This window comes from Talpa europaea, assembly GCF_964194135.1.
Source record: "Talpa europaea genome assembly, chromosome: 8".
Lineage (NCBI taxonomy): Eukaryota > Metazoa > Chordata > Mammalia > Eulipotyphla > Talpidae > Talpa > Talpa europaea.
Window position 1 is genome coordinate 122,188,429 of NC_140075.1, and position 19,060 is coordinate 122,207,488.

A 19,060-nucleotide genomic window follows, 5' to 3' on the forward strand; every position below is an offset into this window, starting at 1 on the left:
TGCCCCAGGAGTGCCCGCCGCCCCAGCCTCTTGGCATCCAGGGCACCTGGGGCAGCTCCTGCCTGCTGCCCCCCACAGAGCCACCTCCTCTCTCATTCCCCGGGCCCCCAGCTCCGGGCCACAAGCCTGACGGGCGGATCCTGTCCCCAGGCCTCAGTTTCCCCTCTGAGAGTGTCTCCAAGCCCCTGTCCTGCCAGCCGACTCCAGCCTCCCTGGGCCCAGGTCTGTGAGGACGGCCGGCGGTCATCCCACACCAACGCCGGCCCCGCGGGCCCGGCCCGCAGGGGATAAGGCCGGGCCCCCGAGACCTGCACCTCCTCCTGCTCCCCAGAGCCCGGTTTCTTCGGAGACTTGGCAGACACAACTGTCGCCAGGCAGAGGTGGTGGCGCGGTCCCGGGGGCCGGCCCTGAGGAAGCAGCGGGCAGGCTCAGGCTCCGGGAGCTGCTCGGGCTTGTGACACCCGAGCGGGCGGCCGCCAGGTTACTGGGTCAGCCCTGTGGGGCTGCCCCGCCATGGCAGGCGCGGCACGGTCTGACCCCCACCCTCAGAGCGTGCCGGATGCGGGTGCAGTGATGGCCACCGTGAGTAGGCCAGCCTCCCGCAGGACACCGGCTCCCGGCCTCGGAGCGGGCACGGCTGCCTGGGCCGCAGCACCCTGGCCGAGGACCCCAGGCCCCTCCTCAAGGCCTCCCTGGTGCCGCCTCCACGCTGCTCCCCGCACGGCCCCCCGGGCCCAGCCCCAGCACGGCCTGCAGCCCCCACGGCCTCGTCTGCCGCTATCTGTCCTGCCCGCGCCATGCTCCCCTCCCCAGGGCCTTCCCGGTGGCTCTGGGGCCCCTGGCAGACCCCACCGCACAGTGACCGCGCCCCACCCCCGGCCCGGGGGGACCACACGAGCACCCCGTGCGCTCGCCCCCCCACCCCGCGCTCACTGTGTGGGCGGCGACCCCAACCAAGAACAGAGCCAAAGAACAGGTCGGCCGCGGGGCTCGAGTTCCCAAGGCAGATGCACAGGGTGGTCCATTTAATACACATGTACAGAAATGCACTTGCACGGGGGGCGGGCGCGGGGCTGGGGAAGGCACTTGTCGGGCTCCGCCCCCGCCCCGGGACAGGGCAGCCAGGCACTTCTGGGAGCGCCTGCAGCCGGGCGGCCACCTCCCTGCACCGCCGCGCCCCGGCCCGGAGCCCCGGCCCGGAGCCCGAGGACCCCGCGGGGCAGGAAGGTTCTGTAAACAGCGCGCGGCTCCGGGACGGACGCCGGACAAGCGGGAGGTGGCCCCTGCCCGCTGGGCCAGGGCACGGTACAAAAATAGCAACTGTCCGAGAACAGCCCCGTGCTCCGCCTGACAGTCGTCAAATAATTTATACAAGGTTAAAGAAACGTAGAAAATAAACATTTGTTTTTTGTTTTTGGTGTTTTTTTACACAAAATAAAGGAACTATGCACACGGCCTCGGCCTCACTCCTTGCCGGCGCGGCTCACGCTCCTGACCGCCCGGTTGTCCACTTTGGGGCCCGCGGCCCAGCACGCCGGCCTCCTGGGCGAGCCGCCGGGGTCTTTGGTGAATTTGTGTGCGAGGAACTCCTCCTCCTCCGCCTCCGCCTCCAGGGAGGCCTCCCCGGGGCCCAGCTCCTCGTCCTCCGCGTCCTCCCCTCGCCCGCGGCCCGCAGGTCCGGGCAGCGCCTCCCCGGCCCGGCGCAGCGGCGGCGTGAAGTTCTTGCAGGGGTAGAGCAGGTCCTTGTGTGCGCCGCCCGGCCGCTCGATGGGGTTGCGGATGGGGTTGAGCGGCGCCCACTGGTTGTTAGCACCGTCCTCCCGCGGCAGCCGGCTCCGCTCCCGCGCTTTCCTGCGCTTGCGCGTCCACCACACGCACACGGCCACGCAGGCCAGGCACAGCACGCCCAGCACGCCGCACGCCACGGGCACCAGCAGACCTGCGGGGCGCGCCGTCAGCCGAGGGGGGCCGCGCGGCCAGGGATGCCCGCCCGGGGCAGGCAGACCCACTCACCTCCGGAGGAGCCGCCCACGACGACCGTCTCCACCTTGACCTCGGTGACGGCCAGCAGCAAGGAGCCGTTCCCACGCTGCGTGATGGCGGCCACGATGGCGTGGGCCGCGCCCTGGATCAGGCTGCTGTCCGGCAGGTCCCGCGCGGGGCTGAAGGACTGTGCAAAGGAGGGGCTGCCAGACGCCCCAGCGGCGGGCCAGAGGGTGCACAGGCAAAGCGCCCCCCAGCAAGATCTTGGGAGAAGGGCCACGGGCTCTGGAGCGCAGGGTCCCCAGGGTGCGTGGGGACTTGCGGGAAGAGACCCCTGGGCCTGCAGGGGGTGCTGCAGCCCTCCCTGCCCTCCGGCTCTCAGCGCAGGCCCAGGGGCTGTGCCCAAGGCCCCAGGCACAACTGAGCCCAGACGCCCAGGCCCTTAACCTGCCCCCACTTCCGCTCCCCCCGCTGGCCCGCAGCAGGCCCCTGAGGAGCTCCCGTCTACCCTTCTCCTTTCTCTGCGCCCACAAGAGTGTCCCCGCAGCCTGCCAGCACTAGTGTCCCCAGCCCCCGACCATAGGAGAGCATGGAAGAGGGGGCCCATCATGGCCCGGCCCCCTGCGCCCCCGGAGCCTGCAGTGGTGGGCCCACCCAGTACTCACCATGGCCACCTCCACGGCGCTGGCCCCAGAGGCCGGCCGGTCACAGAGCAGCACCAGCAGGCGGTCCCGGGCCACGGCCCTTGTGGCCGGCAGGGCACGGATGCCTGAGCAGATGGCGCCCACAGTGGTGCCCTGGGCAGGGCAGCAGCAGGTGAGCGGCCACCCAGCCCCGAGGGCACAGCTGGCCCCACCTGCCCGCACTCCACCTGGGAGACGGACTTGCCAAGGCCCAGTGGGGCTGGCCGACCCGCTGCCTCCTCGGGCAGAAGCCGCCCTGCACATCCAGGGACACAGGGCCCCACCCAGCTAGAGCCCTCCTGGGCCCAGTGGCCAAGTGAGATCTGCCCACAGAGTGGCCTGCCCCACAGGGATGGGGGTGGGGGTGGGGCCACCCTCCATCCAGGACACACACAGGACCAGCGATCGGGGCGCCTCCTACCTGACCCCACGGCCCCTGGGCCGCCTGCACTCACCTGCGGCACCTGCTCATGGTTGAAGCGCAAGGTGAGGCGCGCACAGTTGTTGTCCAAGTGGCCAGAGCGTGGCCGGCAGGGGGTGCTGGGCAGTGGGGGCTCCTGGGTGCCACACTCCCCCCAGGCGGCGCAAGGCGGCTGCAGGCACTGGCCCGAGGCCTTCTCCAGGCACCGCTGCCCTGGTGGGCACTGGGCACTCACGGCGGAGGACCGGCCGGTCAGCAGGCACGGTTTCCGCCCACACCACACCTGAAGGACACATGTGTGTACAGAGAGAGAAGGGGTCAGCCCCAGTGGCCCTGCCCTGCCTGCCACCCAGGGGTGCAGCTAAATTCAGCACCAGAGAGGCCTCCCCACCAGGACGGGTCAGACCCAGCCTCAGTGTCCCCAGCGCACAGGTGGGTGGGCCCGGCGGTGCCTGAGGCTCCTCTTCCCAGGTGCTCCCTCCCACTCCGCCCCACTCCTGCTGTCCCGATGGGGTCCTGACAGAGGGGGCGGCCCAGGCCTGGGCGGGCGGCGGGAGCACCTTGCTGCAGTCCCGGTGGCCATCCAGGCAGCGGCAGCTGTTGCAGTCCTCCACCCAGGCACTCCCGTGCGGGACGGGCACGCCCCGCGACCAGCAGGGCCGCCCCAACACCAGCACTGCGGGCAGAGGCGGGGTCAGCGCGGGCAGGGTGCACCCCGAAGCCAGGCCTTGCCTCGTCCCACCTGGCACGGCCCGCCTGGTGCCCCCGCCTACCATCCTGGCACCGTGGGCCGGTCCGGCCTGGCGGGCAGCTACAGCGGTACCCGTTGATCTCATCCACACAGGTGGCTCCGTAGGCACAGGGGGAGGACTGGCACTCGTCGATGTCTGTGGGGACAGTGGCGGCTCAGTAGGGCCGCAGGTGGAGCTGGGCAGGAGCAAGTCCCCTGTGAGGACAGGAGCCACCCGGGCAGCTCGGCCAGCAACGTGCCCAGCAGCTGCCGCAGCTGGCCTGGCACCACGGTAGCCCGGGGCTGTGCGGAGGACCAGCACCGCCGCGGCCTGGGGGACACGGGAGAGGGAGGAGCAGGAGCTGGGACCAGACGCCCCCCGCCCCACCCGGCGCCGGCCCGCCTCACTTATGCGGCAGTCAGGGCCCGCGAAGCCGGCCGCACACTCGCAGCGGAACCAGTTGACGCCATCCACACAGACGCCGCCGTTGTAGCTGCGGGGAGAGGGGGGTCAGGGGCTGGGCAGGGTGCGTGGGCCCACTCGGCTGCACCTCAGGGTCACTCACCAGGGCAGGGGGTTGCAGTCGTTGGTGTCTGCGTGGGAGGAAAGATGCATCAGCACAGGGCCCACGCCCAGCACCCAGCCCGGTCTGGGGTATCCCCACACTCGTAGCAGCAGGCGGCCGTGCCAGGCAGGACTGGGGTGGCCCCAGGCAGGAGACCTGGGCACCGTCCAGAGGGGCTACCCAAGGGTGCTGCTGCGGGCGTCCACTCGGCAGGCGGAAAGACAGGGAGGGTGGAGGCTGCGCTGCCAGCGGGGTCAGAGGACAGCACTGTTTCGGGCACCACGGGATTTGTGCGAACAGGTGCTGGGCAGAGCCTGGGGCTGGGGGCTGGGGGCCGGGGGCCGGGGCCCCACCACACTGCCTGCCTGCCCGCCCGCCCGCCCGCCCGCCCGCCACAGCCGCTCACTGTGTGTGCAGGTGCGGCCCTCCCAGCCGTCGCGGCAGATGCAGGAGAAGGAGTCGCCGCTGCCCACGCAGGTGCCCCCGTTCACACACGGGTTGGGCAGACAGCTGCTGTTCTTGGCTGCAAGGGGGACGAGCCGCCTTTTCACCCAGCCTGGCCAGCCAGGGTGCCCAGGCCACCTGCCGCCGGCCCTGGGCACGAGCCCCTCACCGATCGTACAGGTGCTGCCCTTCCAGCCGGGGGGGCAGGCGCAGCGGAAAGAGTCCCCGCTGTCGTAGCAGGTGCCGCCGTTGCTGCAGGTGTAGGCGTCGCACTGGAACTCGCCTGCAGGGAGGCGGGCGCTCAGCAGAGGGGTCCCGGCCCCGCCCCCGCGCCCCTCCCGGCCCCGCCCCCGCGCCCCTCCCGGCCCCGCCCCTCCCGCAGCCCCGCCCTCCCCAGCCCCGCCCCCACGAGCCCCACCCTCAGAGGCCCCGCCTCCGGCGCAGCCCCGCCCAGGCCCTGCCCCTCACGCAGCCCGGGCCCGCCCCCACGCGGCCCCGCCCCACGGGCCCCAGGCCCCGCCCCCGCCCCGCCCCCGCCCCGCCCCCGCCCGCGCTCACGCGAGTGGCAGGTCTTGCCCTTCCAGCCGTCGTCGCAGGCGCAGTAGAAGTCGTTGACCAGGTCGTAGCAGCGGCCGCGGCTGTGGCAGGGATCGGGGAGGCAGTCGTTGGGATCTGGGGGCGAGGACGCCGGTCAGCGGGGTCACCGGCGCCAGGGGGGCTGGGGCGGGCCGGGCGGGCGGGCCGGGCCGGCGGGGCACTCACTGGTGTCGCACAGCTCGCCCTCCCAGCCGCTGGGGCAGAAGCAGCGGAAGGCGCCCACCTCGTCGATGCACGTGCCCCCGTTGCGGCAGGGCTGGCCCAGGCAGTCGTCGATGTCTGCGGGAGGCCGCGGTGAGCGCGGGGGGCCGCGGTGAGCGCGGGGGCCCCCCCCCGCCCCCGCCCGCCCCCGCCCGCTGCGCTCACTCTCGTGGCAGTAGGCGCCGGTGAAGCCGCCGTCGCAGGCGCAGGAGAAGTTGCCCCCGGGCAGGCTGACGCAGCGTCCGTGCGGGCCGCACACGCCGGGCGCCCCGGGCCCGGCCTCCAGCCCGCCGCAGCCGTCGATCACTGGGGGACAGGGGCGTCAGGCGGCCTCGCCGCGCCCCCCGCCCCGCCGCCCCCCCCCGCCCCGCCGCGCCCACCTTCGCAGCCGCCCCCGGGGCACGGCTCCCGCGGCTCCGAGCAGTTCTTGCCGCCCACGTCCTCGGGGCAGGCGCAGTAGTAGTCCCCGTCCAGGTTGTAGCAGCGCGCGCCGTTCTGGCAGGGGCTGGGCTCGCAGAGGTCCACGTCCACCTGCCGGGCGCCGGGCACCGTGACGCCGCGCCCCGCCGCGCAGGGGGCCCGGCCCGGCCCGCGCAACCCGGCGCCGCGAGCCGTCCTGGCCAGCGGCGGGACGCGAACCCGCGGCCACCGGGCGGCGCGCACCCTCGCCTCCCGCCAGCGGGGCCGCCCGGCCCAGGCTCGCCGGGTGCGCGGCCCTCCCGGGGTCACCTCCACCACCGCGCCCCCGGCGGGGAGGCCCCTCCCTGCCCCCGACGGCCAGAGCAGAACCGCTGGGCACGGGCCAGGGAGGGGGCGCGGCACGCGTGCCCCGCCTCGGGGGTCTTGGGGGAGGGGCTGGGCGGGGAGGGGCCCTCACCTCGCAGAGCGGCCCCGAGAAGCCCCTGGGGCAGTGGCAGCGGAAGCCGCCCTCCAGGTCCTCGCACAGGCCGCCGGCCCGGCAGGGGCTGCTGGCGCACCCGTCCGCCTCCAGCTCGCAGTGCCGGCCGCCGAAGCCCCGCGGACACACGCACAGGTAGCCGCCGACCAGGTCCTGCGGGCGGGCGGCGGGTGAGCCTCGCCGCGGCCCCGCGGCCCGCGCCCCCGCGGCGGCCCCGCCTACCTTGCAGGTGCCTCCGTGCTGGCACTGCCCGCGACAGTCGTCCGCGTCTGCGGACAGAGGGGCGGTCACGCCGGCCCGCGCGCGCCCCGCCCGCCGCCCCGCCGCCCGTACTGACTGATCTGGCAGTTGACGCCCGTCCAGCCCGGCACGCAATCACAGTAATAGCCACCAATCAGGTTTTTGCAAGAAAAAGCATTAAGGCACGGCTGCCCGTCACACTCATTGGCGTCTGTGAAGGAGACAAGGGAGCGCTGGGGCCGGCCCGCCCGCCCGCGCCCGGCGCCCGCAGCCCAGCGCAGCCACAGCCGCATGCACAGCGCCGCCACGCTCGCCACGCGGCCCTTACCCAGCTGGCAGGTGGCCCCCGCCCACTGCTCGGGGCAGATGCACTCGAAGCCGTCCACCTGGTCCACGCAGGTGCCCCCTGCCGCGCACGGGTTCGAGGCGCACTCGTCAATGTCTGCGGGCGGGACGCGCGGGCCTGAGCGCGGGCCGGGCCGCGGGGTCGGGGAGGGGCGGGGCCACTTGCGGGGCGCGGCCGGGTGGGGGGGGGCTGGGTCGGAGGGGTCTCGGCGCGCGTGCGCGGGGCTCACCCAGCGCGCAGGTGGGCCCACTCCAGCCCGCGGGGCAGTGGCACTCGAATCCGGAGGGCACCTCGTGGCACGAACCGCCGCTGGCACAGGGGTTGGAGGCGCAGGCGTGCTCGGCTGCAAGGAGGGGGCGCGTGGGTGGCCGGGGCCGGCGGGCTCCTCCGGCCCCTGCTCGGCGAGCCCAGAGCGGCCGCACCTACCGCGCTCGCAGTTCTTGCCCGAGTAGCCGTCGGGGCAGGCGCAGTGGTACTGGTCCGGCTCCGCGTTGATGCACGTGCCCCCGTTGACGCAGGGGCGGTGGCTGCCGCAGTAGTTCAGGTCTGCGGGCAGGTGGGCGCTCAGGGCCCGGCTCCGCCCCCAGCGCCGCTCCCCCCTCCCCCCGCGCCGCACCTTTGTTGCAGAGCAGGCCGCCCCAGTTGGTCTCGCAGTTGCACTGCCAGGGCTGCACGCAGCTGCCGTGGACGCAGCCCGGGTACGGGACACACTCGTCGCAGAATCTCCCCTGCCAGCCGTAGCTGCACCTGGGGGGGGCGCGGGGCCGGGGGTCAGAGGCCTCCCCGCCAAGAGGGTGGCCCGGGAGGTGGCCCTCTGGGGCGGCCAGGCTCGGCCTTTGAACTAACCGGCCAGCCGGGCGGGGCTGACGGCCCTGCGGCCAGCACGGTCACGGGCACTGCCCGGGCGCTGGCTGGGGTGGCCGCGCAGCTGTCCAGTCACTCCTACGGGGGCTATTTTGGGACTCACCCGAGCAGGGCCCCAGGAGCCGGCGCCGGAAGGGGAGGCCCTGCCGGGACCCCAGGAACAAGAGCCGTGGCTCAGACAGGTGCTGCGGGGCGGGCGGGGCTGGACAGCGGGGTGCTGGCCCCCCGCCCGGGCCACCTGGGGCACGGCCTGACCTTGCCTGTAACTCAAGGACAGGAAGTTCTCTGCCCTGCCTCACAGGTGGGGAGACGGAGGCCGGGCAGCCGCGGGCCAGGCTGGTGAGGGGCCAGACGCAGCAGCTCCTGTGCCAGGAGGAGCCGCCACACCCGGCGGACAGCCTGAGTGGCTTCTTGGCTGCAAAACCGCGGCCCAGAGGCCCGGCCCTGCCTGGCGCAGCGGCAGCGTCCCCCAGGGGGCAGGGCCGGCAGCCAGGACAGCGAGGGGGCTGGGCAGACGTTAGCACCAGGCCCCTGGGCTGCTCCCGGGAGGCAGGCCCAGCCTGGCTGGATGGCCCTCAGGGGCCAGCACCCAGCGGACCCCGCCCAGGCCCACGCCACACCACTGCCCGAGTTGCTTTTTGTCGAAAGGGAGAGTGACGGCTCCACGAGACCCAGCCCCACTGCCGCCCACACGCGACACTGGGGCAGCTCGCAGGCCCAGGGAAACTGAGGCAGGGGAGAGGCAGCACCGGCTGGACCCTGTGCACAGGGGCCCAGCGTCCCCCCCTAGCACCCAAGGTTCAGGGGGGCACTGGGGACACAACAGGCTTGACACCCAGACCCCCTGGTGCCAAGGGCATCCTCTCTGCCCCAGGCCCCCCCTACTCCCAGCGGGGTGCGGTGCCGAGCCCACACCGGAGGGGCTGAAACCTGAGCTACAGCAGCTGCAGCTGGGCCTGGGCCCGCGGGGGGTGGGGGGGGTGGGGGGGGCCGGGGGTGTCACCCACTACTGTGCTCCTCGCTTCCTGCAGCCTGGGAATAGTCCTCCCCGCCTCCACCCGCTGCAGTCCTGCCACCAGGCCTGGCACAAGGCAAGGGTGCAGGGCCCCTTGGGGGTGCCTTGCTGTCCCCAGACCCCCCCTCACACAGGTCAGACAACCCCTGCTACCCAGGACCTGGTTCCAGGCTCCTGCGCCCCAAGACACAGGCCCACCCCGCCCATAACCATGCTCCCCACCACCTGGGCTGGGCTCCACGTGCCTGTGGGGGGGGCTGCTGGGTAGCCCTGCCCCCACCCCGGCCTTGTCCACCCCCCAGCTCCTCTTAGCCCCATGAGACCCACACCCCAGAGAGGGCCCTGGGTGGCAAGACCCCCCCCAGGCTGCACCCGCCCCCCCCCCGGTCCCTTCACCCCTCAACTCCCAGGCATCCCTCAGCACCCCAAGCTCGGCCCTGTGCCCGTTCTGCACAGCCCTGGTGCCCCAGCACCCACTCCCCTCTGCCCACAGTGGCCTCTCCCCTCCCAGGTCGCAGGGCCTCTGGGCCCCTCTGACCCCTGCCCTGTCTGCCCCGTGTCACCTGCCCCAGTGGCCACTGGGCCCCACGGGCAGGGCCCCTTGGCCAACCCTCCATCCCGAGTGTGAGCGGCTGGAGGCCAGCCCGGCGCCCCAGGCAGCGGGGACTCACCTGCACTCCCCCGGCGCCGCGCAGCCCCCGTGCAGCAGGTTGCAGCCTTGTTTACACACAGCTGTGGACGAGGGGTGCGGAGGGGTGAGGCAGGCGCCCAGGGGACCCCCTCGCTGGGCCCCGGCCCCGCCCCCAGTTCTCCCCCCACCACCCTGCTTCTTCCCGCCGCGCCCTGCTCACCCTCCTTGCACTCGCGGCCCATCCAGCCGCTCAGGCAGGCCTTGTTCCCGTACTGGTCGCAGGTGTAGTGGCCGAAGAAGTCGTCGCGCGGCCGGCAGAACTTGTTGCAGGCGGCGCTGTAGTAGTTGTCGTCGCAGCGCACGCGGATCTGCAGCTCCAGGTGCGCCACGTGGCCGCTGAAGCGCAGGCTCTTCCAGCGGTCCTCGGGGTTGATCATGCCCGCGTGCGACACGCGCTCGATCAGCAGCTCCTCTGGGGGGCAGCCCGGTCAGCGCCGCCCGCAGGGCCCCAGCACCCGCCCCGCCGCCCGCCCCGCCGCCCCCGGGCAAGAAGGGAAACAGCGCAGAGCTCCTCCGATAAAGACAGCCGTCCAGACACATGGGTCTCTGTCCCCAGCGGGACCCTGGCCTCAGGCACCCCTGCGCTCAGGACTCAGGGCCCAAGGGGTCCCCAATCGCAGCAGCGCCCGGTCCGGGCCACTCACCATCCGGGGTGGTGTCGTTGTCCCAGTCCCAGGCCTCCACGACGAGCGTGAAGGATCGCTGTGGGCACGGCGGGGGGGGGGGGGCTGTGTCAGGAGCAGCGGCCCCCGCATCACTCACACGTCCCCGCCTCCCCCACTCGCCCCCTGACCCGAGAGCCAGGGCTCCCGGCTCTTCTGACTCCCGCCTGCCGTCAGCAGAGAGGAGCGAGGGGCCGGGCAGAGCCTGGCACCAGAGCGCCCCGGGACCAGGATGTCCAGCGGGAGCCCTCAGTACCTCGCTGCGGCCCAGGGTACACGGGAAGGGGCCTGCCCCGTGCACCCAAGAGGGCCAGGGTCCGGCGCCCCAGCTGCCCGCCCCCCAGGGCACCCCGCGCAGCACCCAGAACAGAGCAAGCACTCAGCAAACAGCCACCCGCCTGGCCGCCCCTGCCCAGGGCGGAAAAGGCCACCCTGCAGCTCAGCCTGGACACTGGCCCCAAAGGCCCAGAACCCCTGGTACCCACCTGCCCGCTCGCGGGTGGCCAGCCCTGCAGCCTGCCCCTCAGGGGTGCCCCCCATGCTCCTGGACACTCCATGGGCCTGCCATGAGCACGCCCCTCCTGCCCCTGGCTGTAGCCGTGGCCGCTGCCAGAAGCCACCAGGCGCCTGCCCGTGGCACCCAAGCCTCACCCCAAGACCCCCACGCACCCTGGCCTGACCCCAGGGACCCTCTCCTCCTGCCCCAGCCCCTGAGCAGCCTGACGCCCAGAACACGCCCAGCTTCGCGCTCCCCTCGCGGCCCCCACAGGGCCTGCCTCAAGACACCACCGCCCTTCTGGGCGCTCCCTACCCCGGGCGGTCCCTCCTGCCCACCACTGGACCACAGGCCACCAGCACCTCCAAGGCCCCTGCAGCCCCTGGGACGCCCCTCCTGCCCACAGGAGCCCCCACCCCAAGCTGTCCGCGTCTCCCCTCCTGGGACTCCCGGGGGCCCGTCCGCCTCGCAGTCCCTGCCTGCCCCCACCCCGCCCAGCCCTGTGACGGACAGCCAGGCCGCCCCCGCCCAGCCCGCTCTGCCCTGCAGGCCGAAGGAGGGGACCCTGGAGGGCCAGCACGGAGGCCCGGGCGGGGGAAGGGTCAGGCACGGGCCACGGACCCTGGGGCCCCTTGGGGCCAGCGCTGAGCAGCGCCGGGCCGGAGCAGGGGCTCTGAGGCGAGCACGCCAGCGGGTGGGCAGGAGGCCCCCAGCCTGCAGGCCGCGTGGCCGGCACCCAGCTGGGCTCCCCGCTGCAGGGACGCCCCGAGCCAGCGCTCAGGTCGGGTTACACCTCCTCGCCCGCGCCAGGGCTCCGGTGACGGCTCCCGCGGGACGGCGCCCACCTCCTGCCGCCCGCCAGCTGGGCCCCCACACCTGGGCAGCAGGAGAACCTGAGCCGGGCCCGCGCCCCAGCCCACCAGCTCCTCTGCCCACCCTACTCTCCGCCTCGCCCACCGCAGCAGGCCAGAGGTCGCCCAGCCCAGGGCCCGGACGGGGCAGCGATCTGGCCGGGGTTGGGGCTGGGGCGGGCAGGGAGGGTGCATGGCGGGTGGGCCCGGCAGGCTGCAGAGACCCGGCCCGGCACTGGCCACCTCCCGGCGGCCCTGGGGCCCGGCCCCACCCTCTCTGCCGGCCCCATCGGGCCTGAAGCTCGGGTCTGCCTTCAGGAGACCGCGGAGCCGACGCAGGTGCTTCCGGAACCCTGGCTGGGGAGGTCCCGGCCTCCTGCCCCACCTGCCCGGAGAGGGGAGAGGCAGCTGTGCCCACCTGCCCAGGGCCACCCCACCCAGGAGCCCACACGCCACACCAGAGCCCACACGCCACGCCAGGGACATGCTGGGGCCCCAACTCCCAGCCCAGCCCCACAACCAGTCGATCCCTCCTGGTGGGAGACCATTGTCCAGGTCGGGGTCTCTAGCGCCCTGCCCCCAGTCCAGGCACACCTGCTCACCTGAGCTCTGCAGAGGGGGACCCCAGTTCACCTGCGGACTAGAAATGGCTCACTTGGGCCTGGGAACCCCACTCACCTGGGTACAGCTGGGGTCCCCAGTTCACTGGGGATCAGAAATGCCATCTCCCCACCATTATCTCCAGCTCAAGTCCCTGCTGGCTTCCCCCCAGACCCCAAGCTGCCCCAGACAGTCCGGCCCGCTCTTCCCTGGCTGTGGCCAGCACCCCCAATCCACCCTCCCAGGCCTGGGTACGGTCCCCCACCGGCTAGTGCCACCGTCCAGGCCCTGCTAGCCCTGCCCTGCCCCAAGCCTTGGGCTGTCCCCAGCCTGTGGCCCCACAGGGAGGAGCCGGCAGTGCCAGGCCGGCCACCGGGCCTGTCCTCCAGCTGCGCCCCGTGAGGGTAGCCCCCGCCAAGGGGCCGGCTCCTCCCGGGCTGGGCCTGCAGACACAGGATGAGGCCACTGCAGGCCATGGGTGGTCCTCCAAGCCCACTGCCCACCAGGTCCTGGGAAGGCTCCGCCCCTCCAGGGCCTCCCCAGCCAGCAGCGGCTCCAGAGGACGCCTGCACACACGCGCACACGCTCACACATGCACACGCGCGCCGGCCCACGGCAAACACGGGAGGTGTCCCCAAGGAGGGCCGGCGAGGGGGCGGTTCCTGACAGGTTCCCCACCTCCAAGGCCTGGGCCCGCCCCGCCTGGGCAGCCAGAGGCCGAGACCAAGCACCTCAGGCCTCACTCGAATGCCGGCCTGAGTGACCAGGCCAGCACCAGGGCGGCCCCGGCCGAGCCGGTTCCCGGCAGAGGCCAGGGCAGGGGTCGGGGCTGGCGAGGGCGTTCAAGGGGTGGGGGGTCCGGGCCAGGTCAGTCCCGGGCCCCCTCCACCCGCCGCCCTCCTCAAACCCTGGCTCCTGGAGCGGAGCAGGTGCTGGGCAGGCAGGAGCCCAGCTCTCCCACCCAAAGCCCCTCCTTGGTGCCCAGGCAGTCTGCTTCCCCAGCCTGTCGAGCGCCCAGTGGGCACCCCGCGTTCCAAACACGCCCCAACTCATGGGACAGAGCTGGACTTGCAGCAGGGGAGCCACGTGGCCGCAGGGCTGAGCCGGCCGAACGGAAATACCAGGGTGCTGGCATCACTGCCCCCCACACGCCCGGCGCACCGATGGCGGGCAGGACCCGCTGCCCACCACCGTGGCCCCAGACCGGGGGGCCCTGCCCCCCCCAAGCATCCGAGGACCCCCAGCAGCTGAGGGGGAGGGCCCATGCCGGGTGCCCAGCCTGGCTCCCGGGGCCGGGCCCAGGCCCATTTTGCTGCTGGCCGGCCGGCGGGCGGAGAGCCGCGAGGGACACGCGTTGGCCCGCCACATTCCTGCGGCGCTCCCTGCCCCCACGCGGCGGCTGCCAACTCCAGCAGAAAACACGTCCTCAGGTAGCGATTTGGAGCCCGCTGGCTGGGGCCCAGCCCAGATGACAGGCTGCGGCCCTGCTCGGGCCTGCCGCGCCACGGGCCCCTCCCACGCCTGCCCTGCACGCCGTCCCGGGCACATTCCCACCTGAGGCCCCGTCGGGAGCCCCGAGGCCGGCCAGGCCGGAGGGGGGCATTGGGCCCTGCGGGAGGGGCCTCAGGAGCGCAAGGGTGGCGGTGGTGAGGCCTCCTGGCCACCCCATGGAGAGGGTGCCAGGCCGGGAGCCAGGGCGGGACCAGGGCCAGACACGGGTGGGCACGTCCCTGGTGCCCCTGGCAGGCCGGTCTCAACCAGAGGATGGCCAGGGCCCCTGCTCTGGCCAGGCACCGGCTCCCGGGCTCCCAGCACCGTGGACACCTCCCTGGCCCTTCCCAGGCCCCCAGCCTTCCTCCAAGTCCTCCTGCACACCGGGTCTCCTCCGCCTCCGGTCTCACGCGCCGCCCACCCTGCTGCAGGCCCGCGGGCGCCCAGGGTCCTCCGGGCCCAGAGAACACCAAGTGGGCACCAGAGGCCTTGGCCCGCTGGCACGCGCCAGGAGGGTCGCACCCGACCCCCGCCCAGGGCGGCCAGGCGGCGGCTCCCACCTCCTGCCAGGAGGGCCCCAGCCGCCCGCGCGCGCGGTGCCACCCCCCGCCTCCCCGCTGCGGCTGCCCGTGGCCACGCCGGCCTGGGGGCCACGGAGCCGCCCGCCCCGCCCCCGCCGCCCCCGGGCATCCAGGAAACGGCAGCGGGGCGGGCACGGGCTGGCCCGGGGCCCGCGGCGGCTCCGCCGGGGCCTGCCCCGACCCGCCCCAGCACGCGCGGCGCACATGCCTCGGCGTCCGCGCCCGCGCGCCCCGCCGCGCCCCCGCCCGACAGACGCGCGCGGCGGCGCAGGCACACGCCGGGCCCGCCGCCCCCCGGCCGCCCCCCGGCCGCCCCCGCCGGCCCACGGCCCCGCGCGCCCACGTGGCGGGGGCGCCCCTGCCCGGAGCACGCGCCCGGCCCGCGCCGCGCGGCGCCCCCTGCCGGCGCCCTCCCCCACCACCACCCCCGGGGGCGCGGGGCGGGGGGCCGGGCGGGGAGGGGGGCGCGAGCCGGGGCGGGGCGGGGGGCGCGAGCCGGGGCGGGGCGGGGGGCGCGGGGCGGGCGGGCCGGGGGGCGCGGGGCGGGGGCGCCGGGGCGGGGGGCGGGGCGCGGGCCGGGGCGCGGGGCGCGGGGCGGGCGGGCCGGGGCTGGGGGCCGGGGCGCGGGGCGCGGGGCGCGGGGCGGGGCGCACCTACCGGCCAGGCGAACTGGAACGGGATGACGACGAGGCCCGGGTCCGGGGCGCCGCCCGCCCGCGCCCGCGCCCGCGCCCGGTCCCCCGCGGCGCGCGGCGGCGGCAGGTAGAAGGAGTTGCCGCCCAGCACGGGCGTGGCGCCGTGGCCGTAGCTGCAGGGCCCGGTGGGCGCCACGCGCGCCTGGTACTCCTTGAGGCACACGCGCACGTACGTGTCGCACTCGTCGCGGCCGCAGCCCCCCGCGCGCGTCGTCCGGCCGTCGGCGTCGCAGCAGGCGCCGCTCCGCAGCTCGCCGTGCGCGTTCCGCAGCGCGCTCAGCCGCAGCTCGAAGTGGCCCGCGGGCCGCGCCGCCTGCAAACACGGCAGCGCCAGGGGCGGCGGGTCGGCGCCCGCCCCGCCCCGCCCCGCCCGCGCCCCGCGCCGCCGCCGCTCACCTGCACGCACAGCGCCAGCAGCAGCAGCAGCCGCCGCGCCGGGCGCCCCCGGGCCCGCGCCCGCATCGCCGCGGCCCGGCCCGGCCCGGCCCGGCCCGGCCTCCGGCGCCCGCCGCCCCGGCCCGGCCCGGCCCCGAGCGCGGCGCGGCGCGGCGCGGGCGGCGGCGCGGGCGGCTCGCGGCGGTCGGGCGGGCGGCGCTCCTCGGCCGGTCCGGCCCGGCTCGGCGGGCTCCGCTCGGCGGCGCGGCGGGTCGCTCGGCTCCGCGCCCGCGCCCGGCGCCCGCAGCCGCGATCGGCGAGACTGACAGCGCGCGCGCCCCCTCGCCGCCCGCGCACCTGCATATGCATGAGGGGGCGGGGCCGGCGCGCGCCGAGGGGGCGAGGGCCCCGCCCGCCCGCCCGCCCGCCCGGCCCCGCGCCCGCCGGGGTCCCCGCGCGGCCGGCCGCGGGGGGGCGCGGGCCGCGGGGTCCCGCCGGGCGTCGGGGGCCGCGGGGCGGGGCGGGGCGGGGCGGGGCGCCGCCCGAGGGCGCCGCCGAGGTCCCCTCCCCGCGGGGCTCCGCCGCGCTCCCGGCGGGCCCGAGGCGGTGCCGCCTCCGGCACCATCAGGGCCCGGCCCCGCCGCGCGCCCCTGCCCGGGGAGGGCCCCGCCGCGCCGCGCCGCGCCCGCCGCCTCCCGCCGGCCGCAGGGGGCGCTGCGCCCCGCCGCCCCCCGCCCCCCGGCCCCGACGCCGCCGCCCAGCGAGCCTCTCGGCGGGCGCTGCGCCCTGCTCGGCGCCGGCGCGGGGACGGCGGGGGCCGGGGCCGGGGCCGGGGCCCGGCAGGAAGGCCCGCGGGGCGCGCCCACAGAGGCTCCCTGCGCCGTCCCGGCGGCCGCGGCCCCGCACCCCACCCCGCGCCCGGCCGACGACGTGGGCGCCCCGGCCCCCTGCAGGGCTCGCCAGGGGCGCCTGCCGGGCCGGTGGTCACCTTGGCAGAGCGCGTCCGCGGGGGCTCCCCGCCCCCCAAGGGCTCCCCCACTGCGGCCCTCTCCGCTCAGGCTGGGCGCTGGGCTTGCAGCCCCTGCCCGCGCTCAAAACCGCCCCCTGGGGTGGCCGGGCCCGGCGGCTTTTCTGGAAAAGGAGCTTGGGCCAGGCCCAAGGGCTGGGGGTGTGGCACTGCCCTCTGCGGCCAGAATGTGCCCAGCTGGCCCTCAGGCCCACAGGCCGCTGCCCGGAGCAGCCCCTCAGCAGGGACAGCGCAGCTGAAGGACCGCGGCTCCCGCGCTGCAGCTGCCCACCCTCCCTGGACAGCCACCCTCCCGGGCCCCTCTGGGCAGGAGGGGCGGGACACAGGCCCAGCCACACACCACAGCTGGGGAGAGCCCCCCCATTCCCCCGCCACTGGTCCTTCCCGGGGGCGGGCAGCGGCTGCTGCCTGCAGGGAGGAGGGCCACGGTGCAGATGCCCCTCACCTCCTCTCCCCTCAGACGCAGGCGCGGACCCCAAGAGGGCACGGGAGCCCCCAGCCCGAGTCCAGGGCCCATCCCTGCCCGGCCCACTGCCCCACAACCAGGGAGCCGGCCTCTCCCTGCCCGACCCAGCTCTCAGCCAAAGCAGTGAGCGGACGGTCCCGGTCCACCCTCGGGGCCCCCAGCCGGGTGGACAGAGGACAGGCAGAGGGACCGGCGTCAGGGTGCACAAACGCGGTCTGCTCAGACCCAGAGGACAGCCGTCAGTCGCCCCGGGGCGAGGAGCCGGGCCGGGAGGCCAGGGCGTAGGTGAGCTGGGCGCTGGGCCTTCGGGGCCGCGTCTTCCCGCTCAGGGAAGCCGGCCGGAAGCCCCAGGAAGCAGCGGAGCTGGGCTGCTCCGTGGCCGCCTGCGTGGGCGGGGGGCGCCCTGCCTGTGCGGGAGGCCCCGGGTGGGCTGCAGTGCCCGGAGAGGGGCCGGCGGGGCTGTGGAGGCCTGAGGAGGGGGAATTCCAGGCAGGAGGGGCGGAATCGTAGAACAATCCCGAGGGCCCCTCCCTCGTCCACCTCTGAGGCTTCCTGCCGTGGCCGCGGCGTGGGAGGGAAGGGTGGCCAGGCCAGCTCTGGCCCAGGGCTGAGGCAGGCCGGGCTCACAGGGCGCTTCCGGAAGTCTCAGACCGGGCTCTGCCCTGCCGGCGTGGCCTTGGTGAGGGATGCGCACCCCTTTCCAGGCTGAAGCCCGCTCCCCAGGGCCCTCCCCACTGGCCTGGCCCCCTGGGGCGCAGGGCTCCTCCGTCCTGCACAGCAGGGGAGACAGTGGCCTGGCCCCACCTGTCTCCGGCCAGGCCTGTGGGGGCTGACTTGGGCACAGCCAGGGGGTCACAGAGCCGGGAGGGGGGGGGTCGCACAGCCGGGGGTCACACGGCCAGGGAGTCACTCAAGCCCCCCTCACCCCCCGCAGGCCCCCGGCCCTCCCGCAGCCGGAGCCCAGGCAGAGTGCTGGTTGGGCCGTCAGGAAGGCGGCCGCAGGGGAGAGGGCCGGGGATGGCTGGCCGGGGGCTCCTCACTGCTGGGGACCACAGCAGGGGTATCTGCAGCCCTTGGGCCCAGGGGTGAGAGCCAACGGGAAAGGGCTCCCCCTCTTCCAGGAAGGCTTCCGGCTCTGTCCTGGGGGCCACCAGGCTCAACCCCGTCAGGCTCCCAGCTCCCCAGCTGGGAGAGCCCAGGAGCTCTCTCCGGCAGCTTTGAGGGGAGCTCGCTGACACAGGCCCCGGCACAGCTGGGTGGGGCCCCTCGGCCTGGCCACAGGGCCTCGGCCCCAGGCCTCCCGCGCAGGCTGTGGGGCTGGGACAGGCCAGCCGCGCTCAGGACGGGGCTGAGCTTCCGCTGGTGCTCTGCGCTGCTAAATATAGCGGACAGCAGGGGGTTTCCGGTTACAGCCCCCCCAGTGCTGGGAAATCGATGCCAGCTCCATTAGGCCAGCCATGCCTGCTGACCGGCCCGTGGACTGCCTAGCAGGGGGGCCGCCCACCCCTTGTGGAGCCGGCACGCTCCCCAGGGCTCCATGCAGCCGCCATCCGCTCAGTCTTCCCAGAGCCCTCCCAGGCGGCGGGCGGAGCCCACAGGCCGGCGGGGAGGCGGGTTGCCGGGCTCCGTGCAGAGGCCCCGACATCTCTGGCCACACCGGACCCCAGGGCAGGCTAGAGCTGCAGCCCCTCCGACGCCCGACACGCCCCTGGCTCACCTGGCCCTCCGGGCAGCACAGCACACATTTGCATACAGGTGCTGTCGCTGCTGAGGCCCTGCCTGGCCTCCCAGCAGCCAGGACCCCGCCCGCCCAGCGGCAGGGAGGCAGGGCTGCGCTGGAGTGCCTGCCTGGGGTCAAGGTGGGGTCAGCCTGGCGCAGGACGGGCACCCTCCACATCCAGGCAGGGCCCCGAGCCATGAGTCAGTTTCCAGCAAAGCTCCTGGTCCCTCCTGCTCCCCCGTCCCCACCTGCAGCCCCCCGTGGGGACATGTCCCTGGTCGCCTTGCCCCCCCCCGCCCCCCGCCCCGGGCCTGGGGTCGAGGACCTGATGGCCCCCAGCCTGTTCCCAAGGGCACCGGCCAGAGGGCTGGGCTCTGGGGGGGGGGGCAGCCTTCCCTTCCTCTGGGACACCTCCTG

At 75.2% G+C, this 19,060-nt stretch overlaps 1 protein-coding gene across 2 annotated transcripts; it reads right to left on the bottom strand.

Annotated features, from left to right (window-relative positions):
- Positions 1-1,463: 1,463 nt before the first annotated feature.
- JAG2 (jagged canonical Notch ligand 2) lies at positions 1,464-15,517 on the bottom strand (the record flags this gene model as incomplete). 2 transcript variants are annotated; one of them, XM_084241343.1, is made up of 26 exons in its annotated part: positions 1,464-1,939; positions 2,014-2,170; positions 2,649-2,780; positions 3,122-3,370; positions 3,648-3,763; positions 3,861-3,974; positions 4,226-4,311; positions 4,384-4,411; positions 4,790-4,906; positions 4,997-5,110; positions 5,386-5,499; positions 5,590-5,703; positions 5,791-5,931; positions 6,006-6,156; positions 6,503-6,676; positions 6,746-6,792; positions 6,861-6,974; positions 7,092-7,205; positions 7,339-7,452; positions 7,536-7,655; positions 7,726-7,856; positions 9,660-9,720; positions 9,840-10,091; positions 10,324-10,381; positions 15,018-15,368; positions 15,452-15,517. In XM_084241343.1, 26 exons carry the CDS (start codon positions 15,515-15,517, stop codon positions 1,464-1,466), a joined length of 3,711 nt encoding a protein of 1,236 aa, XP_084097469.1. The 2 variants fall into 2 exon arrangements, with proteins under 2 accessions (XP_084097469.1, XP_084097470.1); XM_084241344.1 differs by lacking the exon at positions 6,861-6,974.
- Positions 15,518-19,060: the final 3,543 nt, after the last annotated feature.